At 41.2% G+C, this 25,293-nt stretch overlaps 1 protein-coding gene across 15 annotated transcripts in view; it reads right to left on the bottom strand.

The window, feature by feature from the left end:
* MCF2L2 (MCF.2 cell line derived transforming sequence-like 2) overlaps positions 1-25,293 on the bottom strand; it is a 156,304-nt gene that overhangs the window by 29,291 nt on the left and 101,720 nt on the right. For all 15 annotated transcript variants that reach the window (XM_069024090.1, XM_069024098.1, XM_069024099.1 and 12 more), the window contains 5 exons: positions 9,738-9,804; positions 8,457-8,572; positions 7,092-7,161; positions 2,354-2,446; positions 1,752-1,844 (listed from right to left, as the gene is read on the bottom strand). In XM_069024090.1, the coding sequence (XP_068880191.1) occupies positions 1,752-1,844; positions 2,354-2,446; positions 7,092-7,161; positions 8,457-8,572; positions 9,738-9,804 (439 nt within the window). The remainder of the gene's footprint in view (positions 1-1,751; positions 1,845-2,353; positions 2,447-7,091; positions 7,162-8,456; positions 8,573-9,737; positions 9,805-25,293) is intronic.

The raw sequence follows: 25,293 nt of genomic DNA, 5'->3' as shown, positions 1-25,293 counted from the left end.
CACAAGGTACTTACTACCACTGTTAAAAACATGAATTAATTTCTAGTCTAAATTTGGTTTGACAGTCCACATTTTGAGTCTGGAAATATTTTAGTCCAAAAACTGAGGCACTTGTGATCCTGTAAAATAGGGCTGCAAAAAGGTAGTTCCTGCAAACCCTCTCCTCAAGTGCTTGGGTAACCAAGGACTAGAGGGTAAAAGCAGGATGCATTCTTATAGTACCTGCTGCACATTTTCTAGGATGAGGATGTATCTCTGTTCAGTGAGCACACTGCTTTTATCAGCATGAGCATATTAGCTAAACTACTGAAACCAGAGGGTTGCAGTAATTGTGACCCAAAATTCAAATCCAGTCTGCCCACCATTCAAGGCACACAGCTTCTTAAGCACTTGTTTGTTACCAATTTTTCACTGGTTTCCATTTTTCTACACTTTTAAATGCCCCTGCAGCCAGGGAAGGAGTGCACCATCTTCACAGATCTCATAAACCCTGACAAACTAAATGCCAGTGCCAATGTGTTATTGCTAAGTATGAAACTGGTCTGACCAGCTTCAAACCCCAGTGGCTGAGACCTGTTCTGCTTGAGAATTTTACTCCTTGATCTAATCTTGGGTTTATTTACAGTCATATTTCAAATTAAAAGTAAAATCTGGTTTACTCTTGCTTTCCTGGAGACCTTGACATTTTTTCCCCTCTCACAGAACAGTTTCAAGAAATAGAGTTCAAATTTATTTCTGGACTATGCTGATAAAAATCTACTGCAATCAGTGAAGCTGCATCCTTGTCAATATCCCTGTTCAATATTTGGATTCTCTAGTTTTACATGAAGTCAACAAGCAGTTCACAGAAATACTGTACAAGAATGGCCAACCAGGTCCTCCCATGGCTCATACTGGCACAATTTGAGCAGTACCATGTTAGTTATTAGCAAGTTAAATGGCAGCCTAAAATCTTCATTGCAAATTTCATGACAGTACACAACTCTATATTTAGCCCAGAGGCTTGAGAACAGCATGTAATTCACCTTCATGACCTTCCCACAGGAAAAAGTCAGTATGTATTGGTTTTGAGAACCAAGCAAATGGAGAATGAAATTTAAGCCACCACCTTAAAAAGAAAAAAAAAAAAAGTCATTGTTTTGAGTGTATATATTTCCTATTGCCCAGTTCAGACCAGAATTTCAAGCATGGACCACTCATGGTTCCAGCCAAATCAAGAGGGAAGTTCACATATTCACCCTGTGGAAAAGTTACAGAAAAAGAAGCAGCAAAAGGGAGTGGCTCCCTCTGAAAGGTTTGAGTCACAACCATGGGAAAATATCAGTTCAGAGAGCTGAAAGAGTTTTTTTAAACAGGGACAGATGTTAGAGACAGGATTTAAGGCATCAGTTCCTGTTTTCAAATTGTAACACTATATACTGATCCAATAAAGCCAAGCTCAATTTCTGTTTAAAGATAAATAAAACAATAAAATACTTACGATGTAAAATACCTTACTTTATATAGAGAGCTATACATACAATAGTATGCCATTACTTAGTACATAAGTACTGCTAATTAATAGCAATTCCCAATCTAAAATACAAGTCCCTGTATAAGACTGTTCCCTACCATTTTACAACTAAAAAATGCAGAGTATTTGCTGAAGAACTGAGCAAGGATTTATTTCCAGGTAGTCCTGGCTGATACACAATTCTGGAAGTAAAACAAGCTGTACATTGGAATTCTTTGCACTGTCATGGAGAGCTTACCTTTAGCAGCAGCTGGTACTTGGTGATTCTCTGAACTGGCTTTAAGAGATAAGCATCAAGTGAGAGCTTATGATCCAATTTACGCTGACATTCCTGTAGGAGACAACACGGAAGAAAAATACAATTGTTTCCTGAAACACAGGCAAGACACCAAGGTCATTATCATTTGACAATCTGAAGATTATATGTCTGTGAATTAATTGAGAGAGAAATTTGTTCCATCTGCATAGGAATTTCCAGGTTACTTATGCCACAGTGAAAATATATCTAAACAAGAGCTAATGTTTAGGTTCAGCTTGGTGTCGAAATCTGGCATTCCTGCTGATGAGATTGCAATCAGCTGGGGTTTGTAAAGAATCCAGCACTTGTTTGGTGTGGGTATAGCCTGCAGAGCCAGGCTCTGGTCCAGGAAATCTACCTACTGCTCTACCCACCCAGGCTCCTGTAGAGAACACCTTGACACTCACTGGGCACCTGCCATCAGTATAAGAAGCATGCAGAAAAGCCTGGGTATTACTCTAGGGCTTCTAAAGAATAAAGGAGATACAGAAGGAAAACAAGTTTTGAGGGTCTTGCACTGCTAGTCTGCAGTGAAATTTCACCTGAAAAAAGATGCTGTCTCCACACTGTCTCCAGAGAGCTTCAGACCTTGGTTTGTTCTGACAGTACTTTTCATATATTTGGAGGTCCTCCTTCTGCAAGACAAAAAAAGAGTTTAGGTAAGGAAAGGGAAAAGAATCCAGAGAGCATCTTTCTTGAATCACACTTTTTCTTACTTTCCATCCTAAGACATGAAGTAATTATTACATGGGAATAACTCTGTATGTAAAAACATACTGAAACCACCAAACTTGCTTTTTACTTCTGATTAAATTAAATATATGTGAAAGTGAGATTTTTTTTTTTTTTCCCCTCACTTTTCACACTGAAAGACATAATCTAATTTCAAAACCGGTGTCTTTTTCAGGGAGGTGAATTGATGGTTTTAAAAAAAAAGAAACTTTAGAAATGTAAATTTTATTAACAATACCGGCACAGACTGTAATTGGTAATGAAGTGGCTATGGTTTACCTGTTCAACACACTGTGAAAATAGTGCTGGCTCTCTATAAATAGCACAAGGATGAATTAAAAAGGAGGAAGTTTGTCTTGTTGATGTCCCAGGCCAGGCAGAGGAGTGCACTTAAACCCTGTCCTATCCAAATTACAAGTGTGTGGATTCACTCTACTTAGCTTTGACTACACTCCAAGTGCTCTCACTGAGGTCCATGGCAAAAATCTCACTGACTTGAGTGAAAACAGCGACAATCTCTACAAAAGCCCAGAGAGGGGTGTTTTGAGCTCCCTGGGCTGTGTGGGTGGATGCAGAGATGCGTGCTCCTCTGCCAGGTCCTGGGCTTGCTCACTGGGCACGCACGGGGCAGTGCCATGAGGCTCCCGAGCAGGGCGGGCTGTGCCCAACCAGCCGGGAGCTTCCCACCTTCAACTGCATCCACCCTGGGGGATGTGGCCTCAGCAAAGAAAACACCAAAAATAAATCTCAGCAGTTCCTGGATCTTGCCTTCGTGCTCGCAGCCCACCACAGTTCCTATACACTCCTGCTGCAGGAGAAGCATTTCCTTTTGTACAGTTACTAGAAGAAATCAGTGTTGCTGCTCTCTTCCTCCACAGACCCATCGTAACATCACCCTGATGAATCAGCTGTGAAATAAGAGCTGTGACACCACACTGTGTTAAGGATTATGCAATACAAACACCTCTGCTGTTGCAACTCAATAGAGTATTAATGGTGCTGTTTCAGAATAGGTGCAGAGTTTTCTTCACAAATAAAGAATTGTTTGTACATGTTGCCTTGGAGGGAAGTTAGCAGGGGGTAAACCCCACAAACTAAAAATAGCAACAAAGCATGATCAAGGATTACCATCTCTTGCTGGCCCACAGAAACCTAACTAGTTGGACTGGGTAAGAAGAACAGAGACAGCAACAGACAAGAGCACTATTAGGAATAAGAGAAAAGGATCAATTAAAACTTAAAGAAAAGGTACAATAACCAACAATTTACCGGTAATTTGCTATGGTGGAAGCACAGTATGCCAATGCAATCTACTGCTGCCTAAATCAGTGACACCTGCTCAGGCAGATCCTTAAGTCTTTAATTAAAGCTTTAAGTTTTGCAATAGCGTTAGGAATAGAAAATTCCTGATGAAGTTATTAGGCTCAGACTCTAAAATGCCAAGAAATAATTGATTGTCTAATTATTCAAATCCCAGTCTTAAATATTCCAAACATCTCTATTTTCACATACAAAGGTTCTGACTTCTTGCTGGTACTTTTACACCATGCTCGCTTTTCCTTTCCACACTGATTTGGACCCCGAAGGCTCTGTAAGCTCCAATGCACATGGCATATATGCACAGTTCCAATTATCTTTTTGACTGCTAATTTAGGAATAATTTTTGCATCAGACTAGAATTTAGCCCTTTGAATCCAACTCACAGGTTTCTGGTAAGCTGCTACTGTCCTTTCACAGGTAGATTCTTTTTCTAAATGCTTCTTTCTTCCTGAATGACCAAATGCCCCAACTGCTGGCTCCCATTAAACTACTCCCTTTTTTAAGATTAGGAACATGAATAAGTAAACAGTGGTAAGCCACACTGAATCACTCCTACCAGACACATCACCTGGCACATTTTGGTAAGCAGTCTGACACACCTTTGGTTTCATGCTGAGTGTTCTTTCCTTGGTTTGGTAAGCTTTCCTTCTTCACAGCCCAGAGTGTCTGTCCTGTTGCTGATAGAGCACCAGAAGACCCATTCTGCAAGGTATTCAATGTACATCCCTCCTGTCTTTGAAAGCTGTGTGGTCCTTGACCACACAGAGCTTTAAGTAAGGTCAAGCATCTTGGTGATGGCAAAATAGCTGCCATGTGGGTAAAGTTGAGCTGACTGATTTGTAATTTAGTTCATATGAAGATCGTGACCTAAATGAGGTCAGGAAAAGTGGGAGGGAGAAGAAGAAAGGCATTTCTGACTCATTTTTTACCAGATTCTGCTGTCCAGGAGACAAGCCAGAGAGAAGCTAGAGAGGCTCCACAGACTGTTTCTCCCATCACCTGAGATGAAGGGTTCACATTCATGGTGACAGCTGATCAGGTGGCATTGGTGGAGGTGGGACAGTGTGCAGGGACATGGCAGAGGAATGCCTAGCAGGGGGTGGAGTGACTCTGGCACTGGAGTGTCTCACTGCAGCTCTCAGGATACTTTCAAGCAGCTCTGTAATCAGGGCTGAAAAGGGTCAGTGTGATCAGACAGGGTTAAAACTCTTCAAAGTATGAATGAAAAGAACCTGGCCCACCCTGGTGTTGTGGTAGGATGGTCACACCCATACAAAGAAGGAGAACCTGCAACAATGTGAATTTCCTCCCTGAACTCAGCATCACTTGGAACAGCAGCTGCTTCTGTTTCCCCCTGTCATAGCAAGCACGGCTGTAACTCATGGGGCAGCCAGAAGCCACTGCTCAGCAGGAAGCCATAAAAAGCTGCCAAAACATGGGGAACACAAACACACAACCAGACTTTTGTTTGTGCCTCCTAAAGGCAGTCCAACAGAAACAACACATTTCTGGACTTTATGTGGCTTCTGCTAAAAACAGAACGTAAGGGCAAGTTCTCGAATCAAAGGTGCTACTGTGTGAGCAGAGACATCTCAAGAGAGAAGCTTGTGCTTTCTTAGTGTGAAATTTGAAATAGGGAGAAAGCAAATGCATGATTTAATCTCTTATTTGATAAATTTAGTATGGTTTGACCAGGCTGCAGAAACTGATGAGCGAAGGTGAGAAAGGGACGGGTTTTCTTTCACTTCATACCTGAAGCCCAGCATTAGTGCTGTTCTCATATCGGTAGAATAGTGAGGAGAATTGGCCTCAACAGCTGTTTTTACAGAGACACATAAGCTACAATATTTAAACATGGAATTTCAACCTTCTGCAGAATCACAGGAACAGTTATATACCAAGAATTTTTATTTAGATGCATTCTTTAGGGATATATGCCACACATGGACTATTTTACATTTCTTGGGTTTCAAAGGTCTGCATTTTTCAAAGACTGCTTATCCTCTTTTGCATAATGATTTCACCACAATATTTTCCTGCCTGACATCTGAATCTTAGGATAACAACATATGCCTTAGTAGTGTCATTTACTCAAGCTCTAAATGCTTCGTTGTTACACAGAAAATAATCCAATGGACATATAATCACATTTACACTTGTATGATTCTCTCCAGCCTGACCTGTTTGCAGATGGGGAGCATACCCTTTGCAAATATCACATGCTCACAATTCCCATTAAATCTTAGTAATGCAGCAGTGCTCAGCACCTCTGCTTCCTCCAAATCTGTCTGTACTTAATGTGTGCCCTGGAAAAGCAGCAAATGCTACCTGTAGTATACAGTAGAAGCAGGAGGTACCTTTGACTACAGTGGACAGATTTTCCCATTTGTCATGCCACTTCCCTTTCCTGCACAAAACACAGAGCCTTATTCACGCAGCTTTGTCAGACTCTGAAAGTAGTAGCTAACCACCAAAACAGATTTTTTCTCATTAGTAGGGCCCCTGAAGGAGTGCTGTATAAACAAGCACCTTTGGTTGTGTTGCAGGGAAGAACTAATGGTCAGGCTGACTGGGGGTGGAGGTGGAGGAGGGACATCAGTGGGAGCCCTCAGAGAGAGCTGCAGCACTTGGGCACTGAGACTCACTTCACAGCAGAGGGGAGAATCCCACTTGTTGAGTTACGTGAAGAAGTAAAGGGAATCGACCTCACAGAGTCTTACAGAGCTGGTGGGGTCCATGCAAGGACAGCAGCAGACTCTGCTGAGCCAGTTCTAGGGGCCTGAAGGGTGCAGAGAAGAAAGAGATAAGATAAAGCAGGAACAGGATGTATTGTCTGCACTCAGAGCAACCTGCTGCAACACCAATACTGTTCTCTGCTTATTTACTGCAGGCTGGCGGCTGGGTTACATCAGACTCCTGCTATAGATGTGTCTGTTATGAAAAGCATGTTAAACATTTGGATCACTGTTATTTGCTGTTTTTTCTTTTAAATGGGACTTAAAATATTTTTAAAACACTGGTAACCGAGCTCTTCCTGTCAGTAAACCAGGTAAAGGGTCAGCTATCAGAATACATGCTTGGTAACTATGGCTTAATTTGGGAATATTTGCTTAGAGGAGTTTCTCTTATTCACAGAAGCAAACAGAGTGAAAAGATAGGAATAAATCTGTAAGTACTGTAGGATAAGACCATAGATATTCATTCAAACCTGCAAAAGGATATACTTACTCTTTTCAAAAAGCATCGGGCAAGAAGCTCAGGGTTTTCAATGCAATTTTCTATTTCCTTGAGGAAAATCCTGAGAGGGAGAAAAAAAGCGCAAAGAGTAATGTAAAATCCCACTCATACTGTGTGCTAGCTTCTGTGTAAATCCAGCCTAAAGTCTTCATTTTTGCAGGATGAAGATTCAGTGGTGAAGGTAACAATTCTGACACACCGAGAAATATATATTTTAGAAAAATGGGATGTGGCTCACAGCTGAACCACTGAATCACCATTATTATGATATTTTCTCTGCTCACAAGCATCTGCTACATCTGATTCCTCTGGCTGTTGAAATTTGTTTCCAATATGTAGCTCAAATACCTGCTTTCCATTTGGGAATGAGGATTTTTCAGAACAGCTAGAAAAGACAGGAACAGTCTGTCAGATGCAGTTGCTCAATCAGCAAGCCAGGAAAATATGGGATGTTGTCCAAAGGCTTCTGCAGTGCCAATCAATGCACTAAGCCTTTAGGGAAAGAAAGACTGGTCTTCCAAAGGGAGAGGAATATCTTTCTCCAAATGGAAGACACAATCTTTCAAAATAATATATAAACTGGAACATAATTTTTCTACTACGTATTAACTACTCTGGAATAATAATAAGACTTGCAAAAGAGACTTCTAAAATTTATTTTGTTCAACTGTTTGTTACATCTTACAGGCAATTATTATTCAAAAGAATTCCAAAATTCCCACTTTGGCTACAGCCAGTTTTGCTTAAGCAAGGCTAGGAAAAGCAGGAAATTTACAGAAGATGCCCTCAGCCTTGTGTTTTGAAAGCTGACTGAGAAAAGGTTAATCTTGTTCATAACTGGTATTCTGTAGTTATGGGCTCTGGATTTCCTTGTCCACAGTATGGACATGGCTTCTGGAAAGGTTTGTGATCTTAAATGAAGGATACAAAGAAAAGTGCTATCAAATATATGTCTTCTGATCTAACAGCAGAAATACAGGACAAATAAGCTGAACACTAAGAAAACTTCCTCACAGAGGTGTTTTGCCAGACGAAAAATATCAGGATTTACTCATGTGACATCTACCAGTGTACTAAGAGAGGTGGTAAAATACTGACCACAAGGGACAGTCAAGATGGATCCTGACAGGGGAAATCACCAGTAAATGCACAAAGGGTACAATCTTCACAAAAATAGATGAAATAGATGATCTTGGAGGTGTTCTCTACACATGTGTTTTATAGGATACACAGAGGCAGAGTGAGGATGACTTTTCCTGACTGTGTGTGTGTGAGCATGACAAAGCATCCAAGAGAAAAGGACTGGACATGATGGTAGCACCCGAGGATGCAGGACAACCACCAGTTCCCACATACCTGTTGTGGAAATCGTAGATTTCTGGGAGGTTCCCGAAAAGAATTTCCTTCTTGTTCTGAAGTGCAGATGGAATCAGATGTACCAAATTGGGATTGTCCATTTCTGAAGCATATCCCTGCAGAGAAGAGTGGAAAATAAAACCAGCCTGTTCTTACCAGGGAAGAACTACTGGGTTCAATGGCACTGGAAAGCCCCCAAGTCCATGTGCTTTTGTTCTCCACAGAGCAAACAGAGGCTTCTCCTGTGCCTGCTGCTTTGTTGTTCCCATGAATTTCTGATGCTTCTGATTTCCCCCAGAGATTTTACCCCATAACTGTGCAAACACATTTTAACTACAAATGGACAGATTACAGGGTTAATAAAAAATAGATGAAATGATGTATCTAAGATTCAAAAGCCATTTTGATCATGTAGGGATGGAGACTGCTAGGATTGACTGACATATCTTTCTGCTACACTGCTTCATTGCACTAGAGTTAGTTTGGATGTATTGATGGATGTATTATTTGGATGTATTGAACTGTGGTATTTGGATTGACTATTTTTTTGTTTCTTGTAGAAACTGGATTGTGTTTCTTCAATAAAAACTTTGAGAGAAGAACATTCTGATTTTAAAATCAAGAGTAATGTATCGATTGCCCGAGCTGCCGGCTCCCACAGATCAAATGCAATAAAGAAGCAACCACATGTCCTTCAAGTTCCACCCAAATTTAAGCATGATTGATCCCTACTCAGCTTCTGTCCTCCCACAGATTAGGGACCTCAGAATCCACACACACAGAGTATGCTGGTATCCCATCGGTTTCAAAAGCTCAAGAATTATATCTGCAGCATGAGCTGCGCTTTTCTGTGTTCAAGCACTACATGGGGCAATAAAGAAGAGCAGGAGAGGAGTCTTCCTTTTCCTCAATCATTTTCCAAACATACATTCACAGAATTTAGTGTCTAGCCCCATGGGCACCAAGGGTGCTGCTCCTGAGACCTATTGGTAATACTTTGAAAAGACACACTATCAACTCTTTCTCTGTCCACAACTTTCAGAACCATGCAAATTGTCATTCTGTGGGCTCAGGCCAGAGAAGGTGCCTTTTCCTTTAAGTCCTGAGGAGAAATGTTCAAAACATCCTTCCCATTCTCCATCTGCAAGGCTGAGCTATCCTGCCAATACAGCCTGTGTGTTATAAACAGGAGGTGGGAGTGCTCAGCCCATGAAGGATGTGCACCTGCAGTGATGACTTAGAGGTTAAGCACCAAAAAGTAATTTCAGAAGAGTTTCTTACCTCTATTATACTCTGAAGTTCTTCTACATAAACCCGTTCTGTTTCTATAAGCTCATTGATTATGTGGCTAAGAGACAAGAAAGGTAGAGAGTTACAGTGTTAATCAAGCACACATGAAAAAAAAAGGGATTACTTGCATATTCCTGTTTATGCCTTTGACTACACACAAAAACCCTCCGAAGGTCATCTCTCAGTTCTTCCATATTGTGCCTTGCTGATAAGATTAAAAGACCTAAACACATCTTGGACTGTAATTTTTTCAGCTCATTCTAAACTTTGTCATGGTTTCTTCTGTCATTTTTAGACCTGCAAATTGGAAAACAAAAATTCCCAAAAAGGGGAAAAAAAAGGTTTCTTTTCTAAGGATAACTAACAATACTCAGTAAAATGAAACTATACTTCAGAGCTATGCTAATGTTTCTGCTTCATTTCTTTTATAAAATAAACAAAATCAGTGACTGGACTTCCATCCTTTAATACAGTGCAAAAGCAGGCAACAGGATGATGTCAGAAGTCTGAAAACATGAAAGTAGAGTAAAATATTTTTACTACACTTTGGACTTTTCATTTCTAATATTAGTTTAATGCTCCTAGGTAACTTGAAGACTCATATCTTGAAGATGCCTGACTTATTTCACAGAAACATGAATGTAACCAATTCACCTTTGGACAAATAACTAATTAGATTTTAAAATAAAATTGCATTAGATCTCTCATATTTTTCTTTTTATGCATCAACTGTCTCATATTATCAGGAAAGTGTTGTCTTTAATACTGTTATGAACAAAGTTTTCAGTGTAGCTCCTCCAGAGGTTTGAGCAGTAGAAAAGGACAAGTATCTGGTGTTCTTTTCCTGGTCTGTGCTTCTCAAGAGTCTTTAAGCACGGCTACCTCAAGCAAAAACACATCCCCAGAAGGACAGTAGGGAATAATGTCTGGAGGAACTGGAGTAGTGCCAGCCATGAGCAGCACACAACCTGAGGCCAGTAAAGTGCAGGCAACTCTTGGCATCAATTCCAGCACGTGCATTCATCCAGGATCTCCCTGCACACACTGCCTGTGTCTGGTTACCTGGTTTTGTGTGTCACACAACAGTCACGTCATCAGCCAGATCCTGTTAGCCCCTTAGATCATGAGTCACATCTGTACTGTTGCATCCACTCTAAGGGGATTTTCTCATTCTCCACAATTTTTTAGGATATCCTTTTTGAGATTGAAAAAACAATCACACTTCTGATGAGGCCTCGTTTGAATGGTTTGGCCAAGCATTTGAAAATAAAATAGTCACATTTCAGCTTGCAGCTTTAAATGCAAAAGCACTGACTAAAACATTATTAGACTTCTATAATAGATTCACTGGTTTCCTTTGGATTTCCCCAGTCTTTTTTCAATGAAATGTGGTTTTGTAGGCTAGCTGGGGACCACTTATTTGGGTCTCATAGGCTATTACTCCTTTATGGACCACTGCTTGAGAAACATTATAAATACTGAGAAAACTGGACCTTACCTTCAACTGATGTTTCAAATTTTGTTATAAAACATCTGGGATTTCATAGGTATCTTGACATTATGCCTTAAACTGCAGTGTCTAGCACAAGGTAGGGCAATGGATGAGAGCTGTACCAGTGCCCCTGGCCTCACTCAGGTCCTGTTAGCCACTCTTGCACTGTCTGTGGGCTCCTGGTGACTCTCTCTGCTCCCCCTGAGGTGTCCCCATTTTGGGACACCCCCAAATGTTCCACTGCTGATTGTGTCAGGACCAGAGCTGCTCCATGACTGTCGTGGGCAGTGAGGGGAACTCCGCACACGCGTGCTGCCCGCATCACATTTAGTGAAAATATGAGGCAGCAATTGACAGAATTATTGTCACAGGCAGCTCTTCCCACCCTCTTTTCCCTTTTGACATGCCTGACTAGGTTAGAAGTCATGTCTAGTGTAACTGGGGTGTGTGAGGTAAAGGGGCAGAGGAGAACTTCCACACTGTATTGTGCATTCATTTCAGAGACATTTTACAAGAATTTGAAGTTTGCATGGCGGCAGTCCAAACACAGCAAAACTCTGAGTTGGCTGAAGTTTATGGGCAGTTCTCAGAAGGATGGCTCCTCACCAGGACCATTCCCAAGCCAACAGGCCATCTCAGCAGGGATGGTAACGGATTAGGCATCTGACTTAAAGGTCAGAATCTGAGAAATCCCTGAGGTCCTACCTGTGGGCATCCTTGTTGCTAGTAAAACTTCACTCCACTCCAGTATACTTGCTCCTTCCCCAATGAAACAAGGAGATTCACCACACCAGAAGAGTTAGCCAAAGGCAGAATATTCTGGTCCCAGTAATACCTGACTCAGTAGCTTTCCTGACATGGAAACAGTGATGTGAAACTCTGCTCTGGAGGTCAAGGCCAGTTTCCCTCTGTGGAGGGAGTTAAACATGTCCTAGCAGAGGGAGCTCAGCCACCACCGACCTGGTAAAGCACTGTGTATGGCAGGGCCTCTGCTGCCACCATCACTTGGCAGAGTTAGGGTGTGTTTGTGGCAGGGATGACACACAGGCTCACTGATAGGATGTTGTCAGATGTTCCTCCAGCAAAGGAAACTTCTTGGTATGGAACATAATTTAAATGCATGACCTAGCTCACATCTTGTGGAATTGACTGCTCTGGGTTTCTAAGGAAACATTGTGGCCTTGGCTACACTAAGACCACATTTCCCACAAGTGGGATTCTACAGAGGTGTCATTTGAGCAGGTTTTTTTCACTTCAGCAGCCGTGATATCCTGTGGCCCTGCAGCACTACCAAGATCTCACACACTGAGCCACTTTCCACCACTCCCAGCTTCGAGAAGCCCTGCAGTGCCAGCAAAATAAGGATGACAAGAAAGGAGAAAGTAGTAAGAAAACTGTTTTGACTTTGTCAATAGTGCTGTCTCTAACATCTGGCAAGATAGTCATGCCATGCTGCAGTGAAGAAAAAAAAATATTTCACAGAGGAAGGAAGCTCTTAAGCAAGGGTGAGAATGTAGGAGCGGCAATGGACAACAAAGTATTGGTAAAAGACTTATTTTTAGCCAAGGTTGTCAGTGAAACCTTGGAACTGAGGTAAACTCTGGTATTAATTAGCACCCTTGACTTTAGAGATGCATTTCTCTATCAGCCCCTGCCTGTGCTGGTATTTAGATCAAAGGTAGCTATTTATATTACTTGGGACTGTGCAAATAGCAGTTAGCAATTTTTTTTTTTTTTTTTTGCAACAAAACTTTGTCAGTAGGTATTTATCTGAGCTGGCTTCTTCTGGTAACTGAGAGCATACTTCTAGGAAGGTCCTCCCTACAGTAACCATAAAGCAGACACATACCAGACCATTTCATCTCAGTAACTCTTCCTCCTTCCTTCTTCCTTAATAATTGAAGGAAAAAGAAACATAACTGAATGGTTGGCCAGGGTCTCCAGGGGTTTCAGGTCATTCTGCAAGTCTGTATCACAATAATTTTGGTAGGAGCAGTGTCAGGTGGTTTCTCTGCTGTGATACGTGTTGCCTTAAAAATCCCTATCACACATAATGAAACACTAAGCAGGAATATTACCTAGAGATTATCACAACCTATTAATATCTCCTCTGGCTAAATCTCAATGGCTTTGTCCTCATACAGTTACTATTTGTGCATCCTACTCAGATGGCAACATAAACTAATTCAGGATTTTTTTTTCCACAGCTATGTTTCTCTAACAAACTCATTGGCTCACTTCCATTCACAGATCCTGTTTCTATGACAGGATTTGCTATCACAGGTGCCTGTCCTGGTAAAGGGTCTTTTCCCAGAAGAGGACTTCAAGCCATTGATTAGACTTAAACCAGCAAGCTTTTCTGAAAAGAACCCCCAGCATAAATCGGAACTGGTGCTCCAAAATTATTTTGCTGCAGAAAACCTGACTGCATGACGAGTGTGGAACCAGCAGAAATGGCACTCGTGCATGAGTTCTCCATACCTGTCTTGCAGAAACACATGGTGCCTACTAGATGAAACAGGAGTATTTTCAACAGCCAGAACAGCAGAAAATGGGTATGCAAGAGCAAAATATTTAACTTAATAAATTAATAAAAACCACCCCTATCACTTTTATAAATATATCAAATATAGGTAGAGAGATACTTAAATTGAAAATACTGTCTCTTTTAATACCCGAGGCTTCAAACACAATAGTAGAGACTGAAAGAATGTGTGTGCAGTGTAATGGAAACATAAACACAGAATAAATATCAACATTTGGATAGACTTGGACTTAAGGGAAGTCAGAGTGAATAATTTACTGGCTTGCAAAAATGAGCACAGTGGTAAAAATCTCCCTGGTCCAGCACTCTGTCTAGTTCTAAGTGTTGTGAAATTTCTATTTCTGAATGTAAATAAAATTTAACAAAACTATATTTTTTTGCAATGGTATCTTCTTTGTAGGTAGTAAATGATGAAAATCTCACTGTTCCTGTAGAAAGAGAATCAGCAATAAATATCACATCCAATTTTTGAATTAGAAATCACTACAAGAAATTCTAAGAGTGGTCTAATTGTAAAATCTCAAAATTATCTCGGTGCTATGGAATGAAGAGAAATGACAGCATGTCAGTAGCTGCGTAGAAGAAACTTCCATTCCATTTACATAATTGCATTTAAGAGGAATTTCTCTTTTTTTTGTTTCTCACAGTGCTAAAAAGGCCTTTTTCAGTTGAAAAGTATTCTCAACTGAGGTTGTGCAACAGCTCAAATGAAATTTGAGTAATGAGTCAGTTGCTGTACTTTACCTCCTAAAGTGGAGTACAAGATCACTCTGGACGTAAGGACATTTGTTTCAACAGAACTCGTTGTTAGTTGATACAGTATTTCTTAGTTGATACAGAAAACAGTTCTGTTTCTTTGCCGTGTACTCCGCTTTTTTCCCTTTTTTTCCAGTGAGAGGAATGCCTCGAAGGAGCGATTGTTCTTAAAGGACATTTCATGGCTGCAAACAAAACCCAGCTGACTAACTTTGAGAAGCATAAGGGACTTAGCACTCCACCTCATCTCAAAATTAGTGCCCTTTACTGAAGTTATTGTAATTGCCTGCTGCAATGTCAAATGGACTTGCTCCAGCTATTATGGAAGATCTTCTGAGCAGAAAATTTCTTTGTTAGAAATATATTTCACCATCAAAGTCACCATTTATAATATTTTGCTTCTTCTGAAATGATCTGAACTCTTCACATAAAAGGAATTGTCCCACATTCATTGTTCCCAAAACAAATGACCTTGGGGAAATATTTTTATATATCTTAATTAGTTGACCTACATTATAGGAACCAGAGCATAGTTGTTAATGGAGAGGTAAATTAATTAAATCACCTACAGAACGGAATAATATGAATAGAGGACTGAAAGTCACGCAGGAGTTGTTTCTCATCTCCACTGTGCATCTACAATGAAAAGATGCATCTCTGAAGCCAAATTTGAGCTAGCTTTAGACAATGTGGATGCTGCAGACTGGTCCTTTCTGGGTGCCACAATAACAGACCACGTAGCTGTGTACATATTGGTCAACTACCCATATTTGTGAACTGCACACCAGGCCCCCCTCGTGATTTTGGTCTTAATCTTGCAGCTGCACTGTTTCTGTTTGGTGATAAAGATGTATTTAGTTTTGTGGTATCTCGGCACTGACTAATCAATTAGATAAAAGCAGGTGGATAATTTATATATGAAAACAATGTAACTGTTAAAAGTTATTAGTCTTGGGTCATACTCTAGCAGATTGTAGTAGGTTGGTAGTAGATTGAGATCCATAGAAACTACTACACACACATGCTTGTGAAATATCTGATGTAACTGAGACACTGCAAGTTAACAGGCTGCTCCCACACTGTGCAGAATTAATTTCTTAGTGCTCTTTGTTTGCTTGAGATCATGACTATTTACATGCAGGCCACAGAATTAACTTAATTACTCAAATTTCAATATTCTTCTTTAGAAATATTACCCAGTCAAAAGAAAATGTGGTGATTTCCTAAGGCCAGGCAGATCTAGTCCAGCAACAAAGCATATTGTATAAAGGATTTAAAGTGAGGACAGAGGAGGAAGCCTCACATAATTCTTCACTAGACTTGCTTAAGGATGGATTTGATCTGCTGAACTAAAGCCAGTATGGGTACTCAAGTTTACCAGCCAACAAAGGAAGCTCACTGCTTTTTAAAATGTAAAAATACATATATATGCATATATGTATAAAAGTTAAGTGAAGGTAATTCATATACTAACACTGAGATTTACCCTCATACTTGTTTCTAGCTAGTAATGATTAGAACATAGGTTATGAATATATATCAGTCATATATATACCAGTGAGATATATATATATATATATATATATATATATGTATATGTATATCAGTCGCAGCTGATATTCAAAAAATAAGACCTCTGAAATTAAGCACTTTAGATTTTGCACGTCCTACCCATGTGGGAAATCCACAAGGTTTTTTTGTCCTGGCAGTAATTTCTTCCTGGCTGCCTTTTTCTTAAAAGTTGAAAATAGAGCAGGTAAAGATATCTCCAGATAAGTAATAGTTTCTGACTCCTGCAAAAAAATATTTAAGAGCTTTTTTCTACGCCCAACCTGACTTTTAAGACAGCAACTACTTTCAGGTTACATGCTGTATGCTTTTTCCGTTCCTTTGTAGAAACAATATAACAATATCCAAATACCAGTTGACCTCATTGAGCAAGAAATCTGATAAGGACTGACAATACTGTGGATTTTCCCACACAGGGTGGTAAAGACTTTTTTAATAACCACAAAAGTTACAGTGGTAAAACCCCGAAACTTTCAGACAGACAAGACTGACAATATAAAACCCAGAAGTAGGTTAAAGGAAACTTAATGGACACCAGTTATACTGAGAACTCATGCCAACTACTAGAGCTCAGGCTCTAAGTAAACCTAAACCATGCCCACAGCCTCTCTCCAAAATTCTCTGTAATCTCTGGTGGGTATCCTTGCTGGTGGGTCTCTTGGTGGGAAGCATTTAGGCACATGTGACTCTGCTCCGTACAGATTCCTACACCACCCTAATCTCTTACTCCAGATCACCTCTGATAGTGCTGTGACTTACAAGTCTAATGCCTGTGGTACTCGCTCATCCCCTTCCTGTCCCTGCAAGGACATTTTGTGCCATACAGAGCCATTTTCAATTAGGATGCAAAAGCTGAACACAGAACTATTGTTTACTTCATGCAAATGGCAACACAAATTCTATCCTGAAGGGCCAACTTCTTCAGGAGGAGAAGAGCTTCAGTGGTTTTGATTCTCATGGCAGATCTGCCTTTGATAGCTTTGTTCTGCAAGATTTTGTAAGGCCATTTGGGTACAGTGAAGAATTAGTTTTATTAGTAAAGTTAATACTAATTGATTTTACAGACAGGTCTGAGTTTATGTTGGAGAGGGCTGGCCAGGAAAGTTCATGTTGCACTTGGGAGAAGATAGATTTGGTGGTGATGCCTCACTTTTGAGAGTCTGTATTTCAAGCACTGGAACAGGCTGCCCAGGGGAGTGGTGGAGTCACCATCTTTGGAGATATTTAAAAGTCGTGTAGATCTGGCACCGGGGGACATGGTTTGGTGGTGGCCTTGGCAGTGCTGGGGTAACAGTTGGACTTGATGATCTTAAAGGTCCTTTCCAACTGAGGTTATTCCATTGTTCTTTGATTCCAGTCTGAGCTGTGACCCTAAGGAAACTCCATCCTGCAAAATCTGCTTCTTCCTGTAATAGGACACAGCATTGTGCCAGACTTATAATCTATGGTCCTCCAGCCCAAACGCTGGTGGATCTTGGGCCCTGCTTTTAAATATCCTCAAGAATCATTATTCTTTGGGGCCTGGGGGAAATAAACCCAGGTGTTAGTTATGTGACAACGGCAATGGAACAGGGAGAGAAAATTCTGACAAGCTCAAAAGGAGTTTACAAGAGTAACTAGAACACATATTATGCTTTAGTTAATCTCTTCTTGGCACATTTACATCAATCAGTAAGTTGTGAACTGCCATGGCTGAGGACACAGCCATGTGTGTCACACTTCCTCCGCCGCAGTAATCTGGGGCAGAGGGGCACGCAAGGATCCTGCCATCTGCAGCTACCACACTCCACCCAGCAGAGACTGGGAATCACAGCTCTCAGCAACATCCACATCCATTTACTAAGCTATACTTTGGGCAGCCCTGTCTGCCACACCCTGAAACACTGCTTGCAGAATTTAATGATAAACTTAGAGAAAGAGGGAGAGACACTCTTGGCAGATACTCCAAATTTAGAAAGAAATTTTAGAGAACTGTTGGATAGACTCCAGCTGGAGAATGTGTTCAGAGGGCCACTTTACTCAGTAGGAAACTCAGAGGGAAACTCACAATTGCAGATTGTGCAAAACTGGAAGGATATTACCCAGCATTTGGGTTTCTTACTTTTTTCTCCAAGCATCTGGTAATGGTGAGTGTCCAAGATAATACAATGGGACAGAGAGCTTTCTGGGCTCATCCATTCCTCTCCTTTTCTCCCCAAAAGGATAGGGAGCTTGGTTTATCAGCCTCAGCAGCTGTTGCAGGTCTTACACAAGCCTTGCCTACATGGGAAATGCCTTGTTTGCCACTCCAGTGTTTGTAGTTAGAGCTGGGGCTGGGTGCAGCTTACTGGAAGAGATAAGAGCACTGCACCAGGCACAGCTGTAACAGAGGCTGGAGCTCTGGGTGTCCTCTGCCCACACAAGAAGTCTGGCCTGACAGACTACTGGGGGAGCCAGCACAGACAAATAGAACTTAGGCACTTTTACCAAGAAGAGCACACTCAGAGTCACATTGTTTAGCTCTAATGCAGGTCAGATGCCATAAAGGCAAGACTGTCCATGCTAGTTTGTCCAATATGGCTATTAACCAGGTAACAATATTTGAAGACAGGTTTATAATAACTAGAAATGCAAATAAAGCATCAGTGTCTTCCAAATAGAGGCTACAGAGAAAGATCAGCAACAGTGTATTGAATAATCTGCATATGCACAGGAACTTTGTAGAGTCTACAGAGGAGCTACTGGACAGACAAGTCATACTATGTAAAACAGAATTCCTTTCTAGACTCATACAAGGAAAGAATGTTCCTGCTGGATGAAAAAAACCATACAAATTTTCAGAAGTAAATACAGAATTCTAAATGTGATTATGTCACAAATCTTCCAAACCTAGTTATTATATTCCCAGTTAATGAGCAGCTTGTTAAATGCGGGAAGTGATTTACTGTACAGTGCAATTGATAAATCACTGCTCCATTGAATCACTCACTCCATGGCACTGAGTGATCTCCCATGTGCTCTGTCCTGTCTGCTGCTGTCCTGCAAACCGTGCAATTATTTAGATCAGCTCAGTGTGGGTGCAAGTCACTGACATCTGATTAGGCAACATGACATGCTCTTTGTGCTGTTGTAAATAACAATGTGAAGTGCTCAGCACTCCTTCATGAGCTAATTGACACACAGGAGCTGCAACTACGGAGTTTAAAAGCAGATTCCATTGAAACTGGTGTGAATGTGCAAAGGGAAGGCTTTGGCAGCTGTCTGGAGAATTTTACACTCTGAGAGATGTGATTGCTCCTGGTTTGTTTCAATGGTTTCCCAGCCTGTCACTGTACTGCCCTTTACAGAGAAAGCAGCACCACCTGAACTGAGGTGGTATAAAATCATACCAGTGCCTCTCCTTCTCCATCCATCACCTCGGCACTGATAACCGGGCTAATTTCCTCTGCTCCTTGGCTTGTGCCTGTGTTACCTGGGATTTTGAGGTGTCCTTCATGCAAATACATAAAGGCCAAGGACTGTCAACTTGATGTGTCAGAGCAAAGTCAGATTTTTATGGAGAGGTGAACGAGCTACAGTTAGGGGAGAAACAAACATATAAAACTTCAAGTCCACATGTGCTTCTTCAGAGAAGATGCATCCAATCCTAGGCTAACACAGGGCTGCCTTTCTTTGCATGGGCTCTGTAAACCATGAGTTGGATCAGGGGGTGGGAGGGAGCAGACCTTTACTCCTGTCCTGGGTAGGCAGAGGGAGAGGAGGGAGCTTGCTGCCCATTGACTATGTGCTTGCAGAAATCTTCAGTGCTTTTCAAGTGGAGCACACAGATTTCTGTGACATGGGACAAGACAGAAGGTACCTCTGATCCTAATCACCCCATGTGCCTAAACCAAACCAACCATCCAGGATGTGCATGTGGCCAGCTGCATTCCAGGAACCTGCCCAGAGCCAACAGGCAGCAGAACAACTGCACAGAAAACAAGTTGAGGAATTCCTGGAATTTCTGAAGAGCATTAAAATAAGCTTAGTATCCAATAGCAAGCAGGTATGGAGAGATAATAGCAAAAGTGACTGCTTAATGCTCTTTGATATTCGATTAAGTGCAAATTTTGTAAGAAAACATATTGAGAGTGCTTCTTTCAGCTTTTCTCTACCTCCCAGACTCTTTGGGAGCAAGGACACAAGGACTTCAGGAAGCCTCCAGAACACTCAGTAAACTATTGTATTGTAACAATAATAATTTTTTTTTCTCCTGTTCATAATAACTTTCCCAGTTCCCAGAAATATTTGGAACTATAGTAGGAATATATCTCCCCTTGCTATTCTACACAGATTTCTATCAGCAGCCAGATCTCCCTACATAGCAGCATACTCTTCACTTCAAAGATCTTCCCAACACTTTAGGCTGTAATTAGACTTGTGAGTGCTGGAGCCAATCTGCCCAACAGGGAAACTTCTCTGAAAACAAAGATTTTGTATAAGTTGAAAGAGATGATGGCAAACAAGAAACGGCTTGTGGTTTCTTGAAATTTCTCCTGCTGACTGAACTTTCATTAAGTCTGCTGAAAGAAAACAGCTCTGTATGCCTATCGATAAAGTCGTTTGTCTTTTAAAATGAAGGCTCCAAGTTCATCCCCTCTGCCAGCTGGAAGTTTTCATGAGCCTGAAAATTAGACTGGAAAGATGTGCTATTGGGGTTCTACTGTAACACTCACCAAAATCACCTTCTTTCAATTGTAATAGAAGTCATATTTTACATTATATTACGAAATTTGTTATGTCTTCCATTTACACACTGTATGGAAACCTTTGCAATGGATCTTACTTATGTCTTATAAAGGGGAAAATCATTGTCTAGTCTGGAAAAGGCTTCAGGAAGACCTTGTTATGGCCTTTCAAAATATAAAGGGGGGCTTGTAAGAGAGAGACATTTACCCAAGGCTGTAGTGACAGCACAAGGGGCAATGGTTTTAGACTGGCTGAAGGCGGATTTAGATTAGATATCACTGAGAAATTTTTTACTGTGAGGGTGGTGAGGCACTGGAACAGGTTGCCCAGAGAAGTTGTGTATTACTCATCCCTGTAAGTGTTCAAGGCCAGGCTGGATGGGGCTCTAAGCAACCTGATCTAGTGAAAGGTTGCCTGGCCATGGTAGGGGAGTTGCACTACAAGATTTTTGGGTCCATTCCAACCCACACTATTCTATGATTCTAATATTTATCTCTGCCCCCTGTAGAAGCTCTGCATCTTTGGCCAATAGCTAATAAAATCAGAAAACTTAGTTCTCTCCTGCCATACACATCTCTGATGATTACAATAAGCACTTGTACACCAAAGCTTTTAGTAGCACTCCCTGAGCTACTAATATTTTTGACACCAGTCCACACCTAAATTTAGCAATTCCCAGACCTAATGTCAGCACAACTTTGCTATTGCTGATTTAGAATAGGGCTCTGGCACAATATTCTCATTCTGAAAATAGCTTCTAATTCTTTACCCAGGGCAGAAGTGCTGTCCTGCTCTACCCACACAACCCGATGATTCAGTGATACACTTATTCTCATGTTCAGAGTGATGCGAAAACTGATTTATGAAGGTCCCCAGTCCTTGTTAGATCAGTAACACCGACCTAGATATTAAGATACACTGAATCTAAAGGATTCTTAGATTAAAATAATACTCAAATCTACAGTTGGAACCTGTAATTTAAGGGTACAAACACCTTCAGGCACACAGATTGCACACTCCAGGATGTGAATACGCAGTGACAGCTGGCTGCTGGTGTGCAAAAGTGATCCCAGATGCTCCACAGGTTTCCTCAGCGTGCAAAACAAACTCTGTGTGCATGTTCAGAGGACAAGCAGTGAGTCTTGACTGTGTACATGCTTGGGGACTATTTTGCATGTGTACAGAAGTGGTCCATGCATACATGATAGCTGAGGGCACCCCTTATTCTTAAGCTTGACTCTCTTTCATTAAAGTCCCAAAAATGATACCTCAGACTCCAAATCCTAGAACTGGTCATTCATGAAGTTAATTCTATCTGAATATAAACTGTAGGAGAGCTTACTGTCTCATGAGAATTTAATTCAGAAAGCAGGGATTATGCTGCTTATGTGACATGCCTCACCTGAGTACAAAACCACCAATGCCTTGCAATTTTCAGCTTATTATTCAGTAGTAATAACCTGAATAAAGATGAAACATGAATAACACTGTGTGTTATTCACTGTGCCACTGCACACTGGTCACTTCAATATATGCATTGCTGTGCTTGTAAGTGTTCTCTGTCAAGGCCACATCGACCACTCACTGAGAACACCAAAGCCACAAGCAAGATTTGGGGGGTCATCTCATGAAAAGAGGGGAACTATGGTCAGAAAACCCTGGAACGGATGTCAAACTTATGTGTTTCCAAAATGAAGCACTAACACTGCCTATCAGTGTCCCAGCCTTTGTTGCAAGGTGGACTAGAAAAATGCTGATCCAAAGCAAATCAACCAGAAAAATGTTCACATTTACAGGAAATTCAGTTTCCTATCTGATGGGGATTAGCAATATCAGCTTTTTGGAAGGAGTTTCTTTATCAGTTTATCCACTCCATAACCATAAAGAACAAATATGCATCTTTGCATGCTCCCAGTCACTCCATACTGTCCCCTTCCTTGCATTTGACAGTGAGTGCACACCAGCATGCACACTGAGGTAAACTGGTGAGCAAGAGGAGCTGACCCAACTCAAAACCAACCTCATAAAAAGAAAACAAAAGGTCGTATCAGCTGCTCAATTGCCAGCCCTGTAAAACGGATACGAAGGGACTACATGTGGTGGGTGTGGGGAGACAGAGCAAAAGGTGCAGCAGCAGTGCCAAATGAGCTCAGAATGGTTGTGAAACCAGTTTCAGAATAGGTCTATGAATCGAGATTTCCTGCCATAAAATCATACCACAGAACAACTGACCAAGTAATTTCCTCGCAACACATTTGAACATAAATTGAATCATATCCCAGCAAAGCAGTCAATACATGTAAGATACTGAGGAATGCAGTAGTTAGGACTCCATGGATTTGGCCAGTTTGCTACAGGAACAGGTTGCCTACAGCCATTTGTCCATATGAATTAGAAAGGGTTGTCTTCCTTAAAATTTTATCAAAAATGCCCAGCTCTGTTATACTTACTAAGCAGAGAGTCATGTGGTTGAGAAAGATTTTCACATTTCTCATACAAGAAGCAGCTCAAGGAAACTCAGAAAATGCTGGTTTGGCTTATCAAACAGAACTGTGCTTCCAGATATTTAGATTGTCTTTCCATTGATTGAATATCTCCTCTGATGAATCTTGGGCCCAGACTACACTGGGCTGCAGTGGACAACAGAACAGGTGCTGTTGGATCATGCTGGTCCATCCTGTTGGGATGGGTCTGCAGGATGAAGACAGCAGCAGCTGGGCCAGAGGCACCTGGAACAGCCCCTCTGAGAGCACTGCGTGGCTTCCTCAGGGCTCCTAGTAAACTCAAAGGCTCAGAAGCATTAAATGACAGATCTCTGACCCCAACCTCCCTGTGCAAATACTTCATTGGTAAGTAAGCTTCTGTGTTACAAAGTATTTTATGGAATTTCCCTCCTACCTTCCTCTTCCACTGGCAAGAGCAGCTAAAACATGTTGCTCATACTGAGAGTAGGAAGCAATAAGAGCAGAGCAGCTTAACACAAATCTGCAGGAATTACAAATCATTCCACAACACAGTGACATGTGGCTATGTCTCCATGTTCTGATGAATCTTATCAACTCATTATTTACTCTGAAATAGGACCTGAAGTTCCCATCTGGACATGAGGCCAACGAATGGCGCATACAGGAATCAAACCCACAACCTAGGTTGATATCAGCACCATTCTCTGATCAACTGAGCGAGATGGAAAGGCTGTTTGGGTAGCAGGAACTCACCTACCTAAACCCATACCCCCCATGAACACGTCTGCTCTGTCCCACATCCGCTCCCCGGTGTCAGTCCTTACACTGACAAACCACTTTGCTCTCTACACTCTCAGTGACCTGAGCATGTGCGTGCTGCAGCACTGCAGGATGGAGTGGTTACAGCCAGGGGAGGTTTTCTGGGGAAAACCACGTGTGAGGGGCCTTTCAGAAGAACAAGCTGAATAGTGCTGCCTCCTACCTTGCTGGTTTAGGGGCACAACCGGCTCTGCACTTCTGTCAGGGCTGAGTGGGCAAGATATGGCCAAGAAGGGATGTTTAAGATGTAATTTATAAACAAATGAGGGTGGTGCTCTGAAAAACCCTCCCTAACAATATTACTGGGGACAAAAAAGAAAGGCAGAGCTTAATTGCTAAATAAGTTTTATCTCAACAGAGGACCTAACAGGATTTGGTTTAATACGAAGTAAAAGGAAATAGGAAGAGAAAGTGGAAAGGGAAGGGGAAGAGAAAGTGGAAAAGGAAGGGGAAGGGGAAGGGGAAGGGGAAGGGGAAGGGGAAGGGGAAGGGGAAGGGGAAGGGGAAGGGGAAGGGGAAGGGGAAGGGGAAGGGAAGTCCATTTTGCATTCTGTTTACTGAAAAATAAAATCCATGAAGCGATACAGATAGAAACTTTCCTACTGTAATTTCAGGTCAGAGGCAGGATGAAGAGTGATTACTTTACTGACAGAGATGCTGGAAAAAATCCAGATCAGTCAAGATGGGACATTAGTGAGCACAAAGAAAAGGTTGTTGATCCTTTGAGCAGATGTCCCTTTTCAGGAAAAAAGTGGACACAACTGTAAGACAAACTCAGTTTCTTCGCAGTGCTGATTAGAAACAGCCATTTTTGTTCAATAATTGAAATATCTCTTTGTTTTCTATGAACCCAGTTCTTCAAATCCTATAATTATGTCTGAGTGATGTTTCCACATAAACACACCTTAAATTTTAAAGTTATCTCCTGATTTTGAAAATGTGACTCACTGAAGCTGTATTTTCTGGGAGCTGCATTATCCAGACACAAATAATGCAGAAATGACACCTAAAAGTAAGAAAGAAGAATAATGCATGTAAAAAAAACCCCACCACATTTGTGAAGTAGGGAAGGAAACAGCAATTATCATTTTGGTAAGAAAAATGAATGATGCTTTGTTTATACAGTTATTTCTATTGTTATTTAAACACTGCTCAGATAACATGTTAAATTTCCACAATGACCTACAAACGTTT

Source organism: Aphelocoma coerulescens, chromosome 9 (assembly GCF_041296385.1).
Source record: "Aphelocoma coerulescens isolate FSJ_1873_10779 chromosome 9, UR_Acoe_1.0, whole genome shotgun sequence".
Taxonomy (NCBI): domain Eukaryota; kingdom Metazoa; phylum Chordata; class Aves; order Passeriformes; family Corvidae; genus Aphelocoma; species Aphelocoma coerulescens.
The sequence above is the reverse complement of the archived record's forward strand: the minus strand, read 5'-3'. Positions and strand labels throughout refer to the sequence as shown.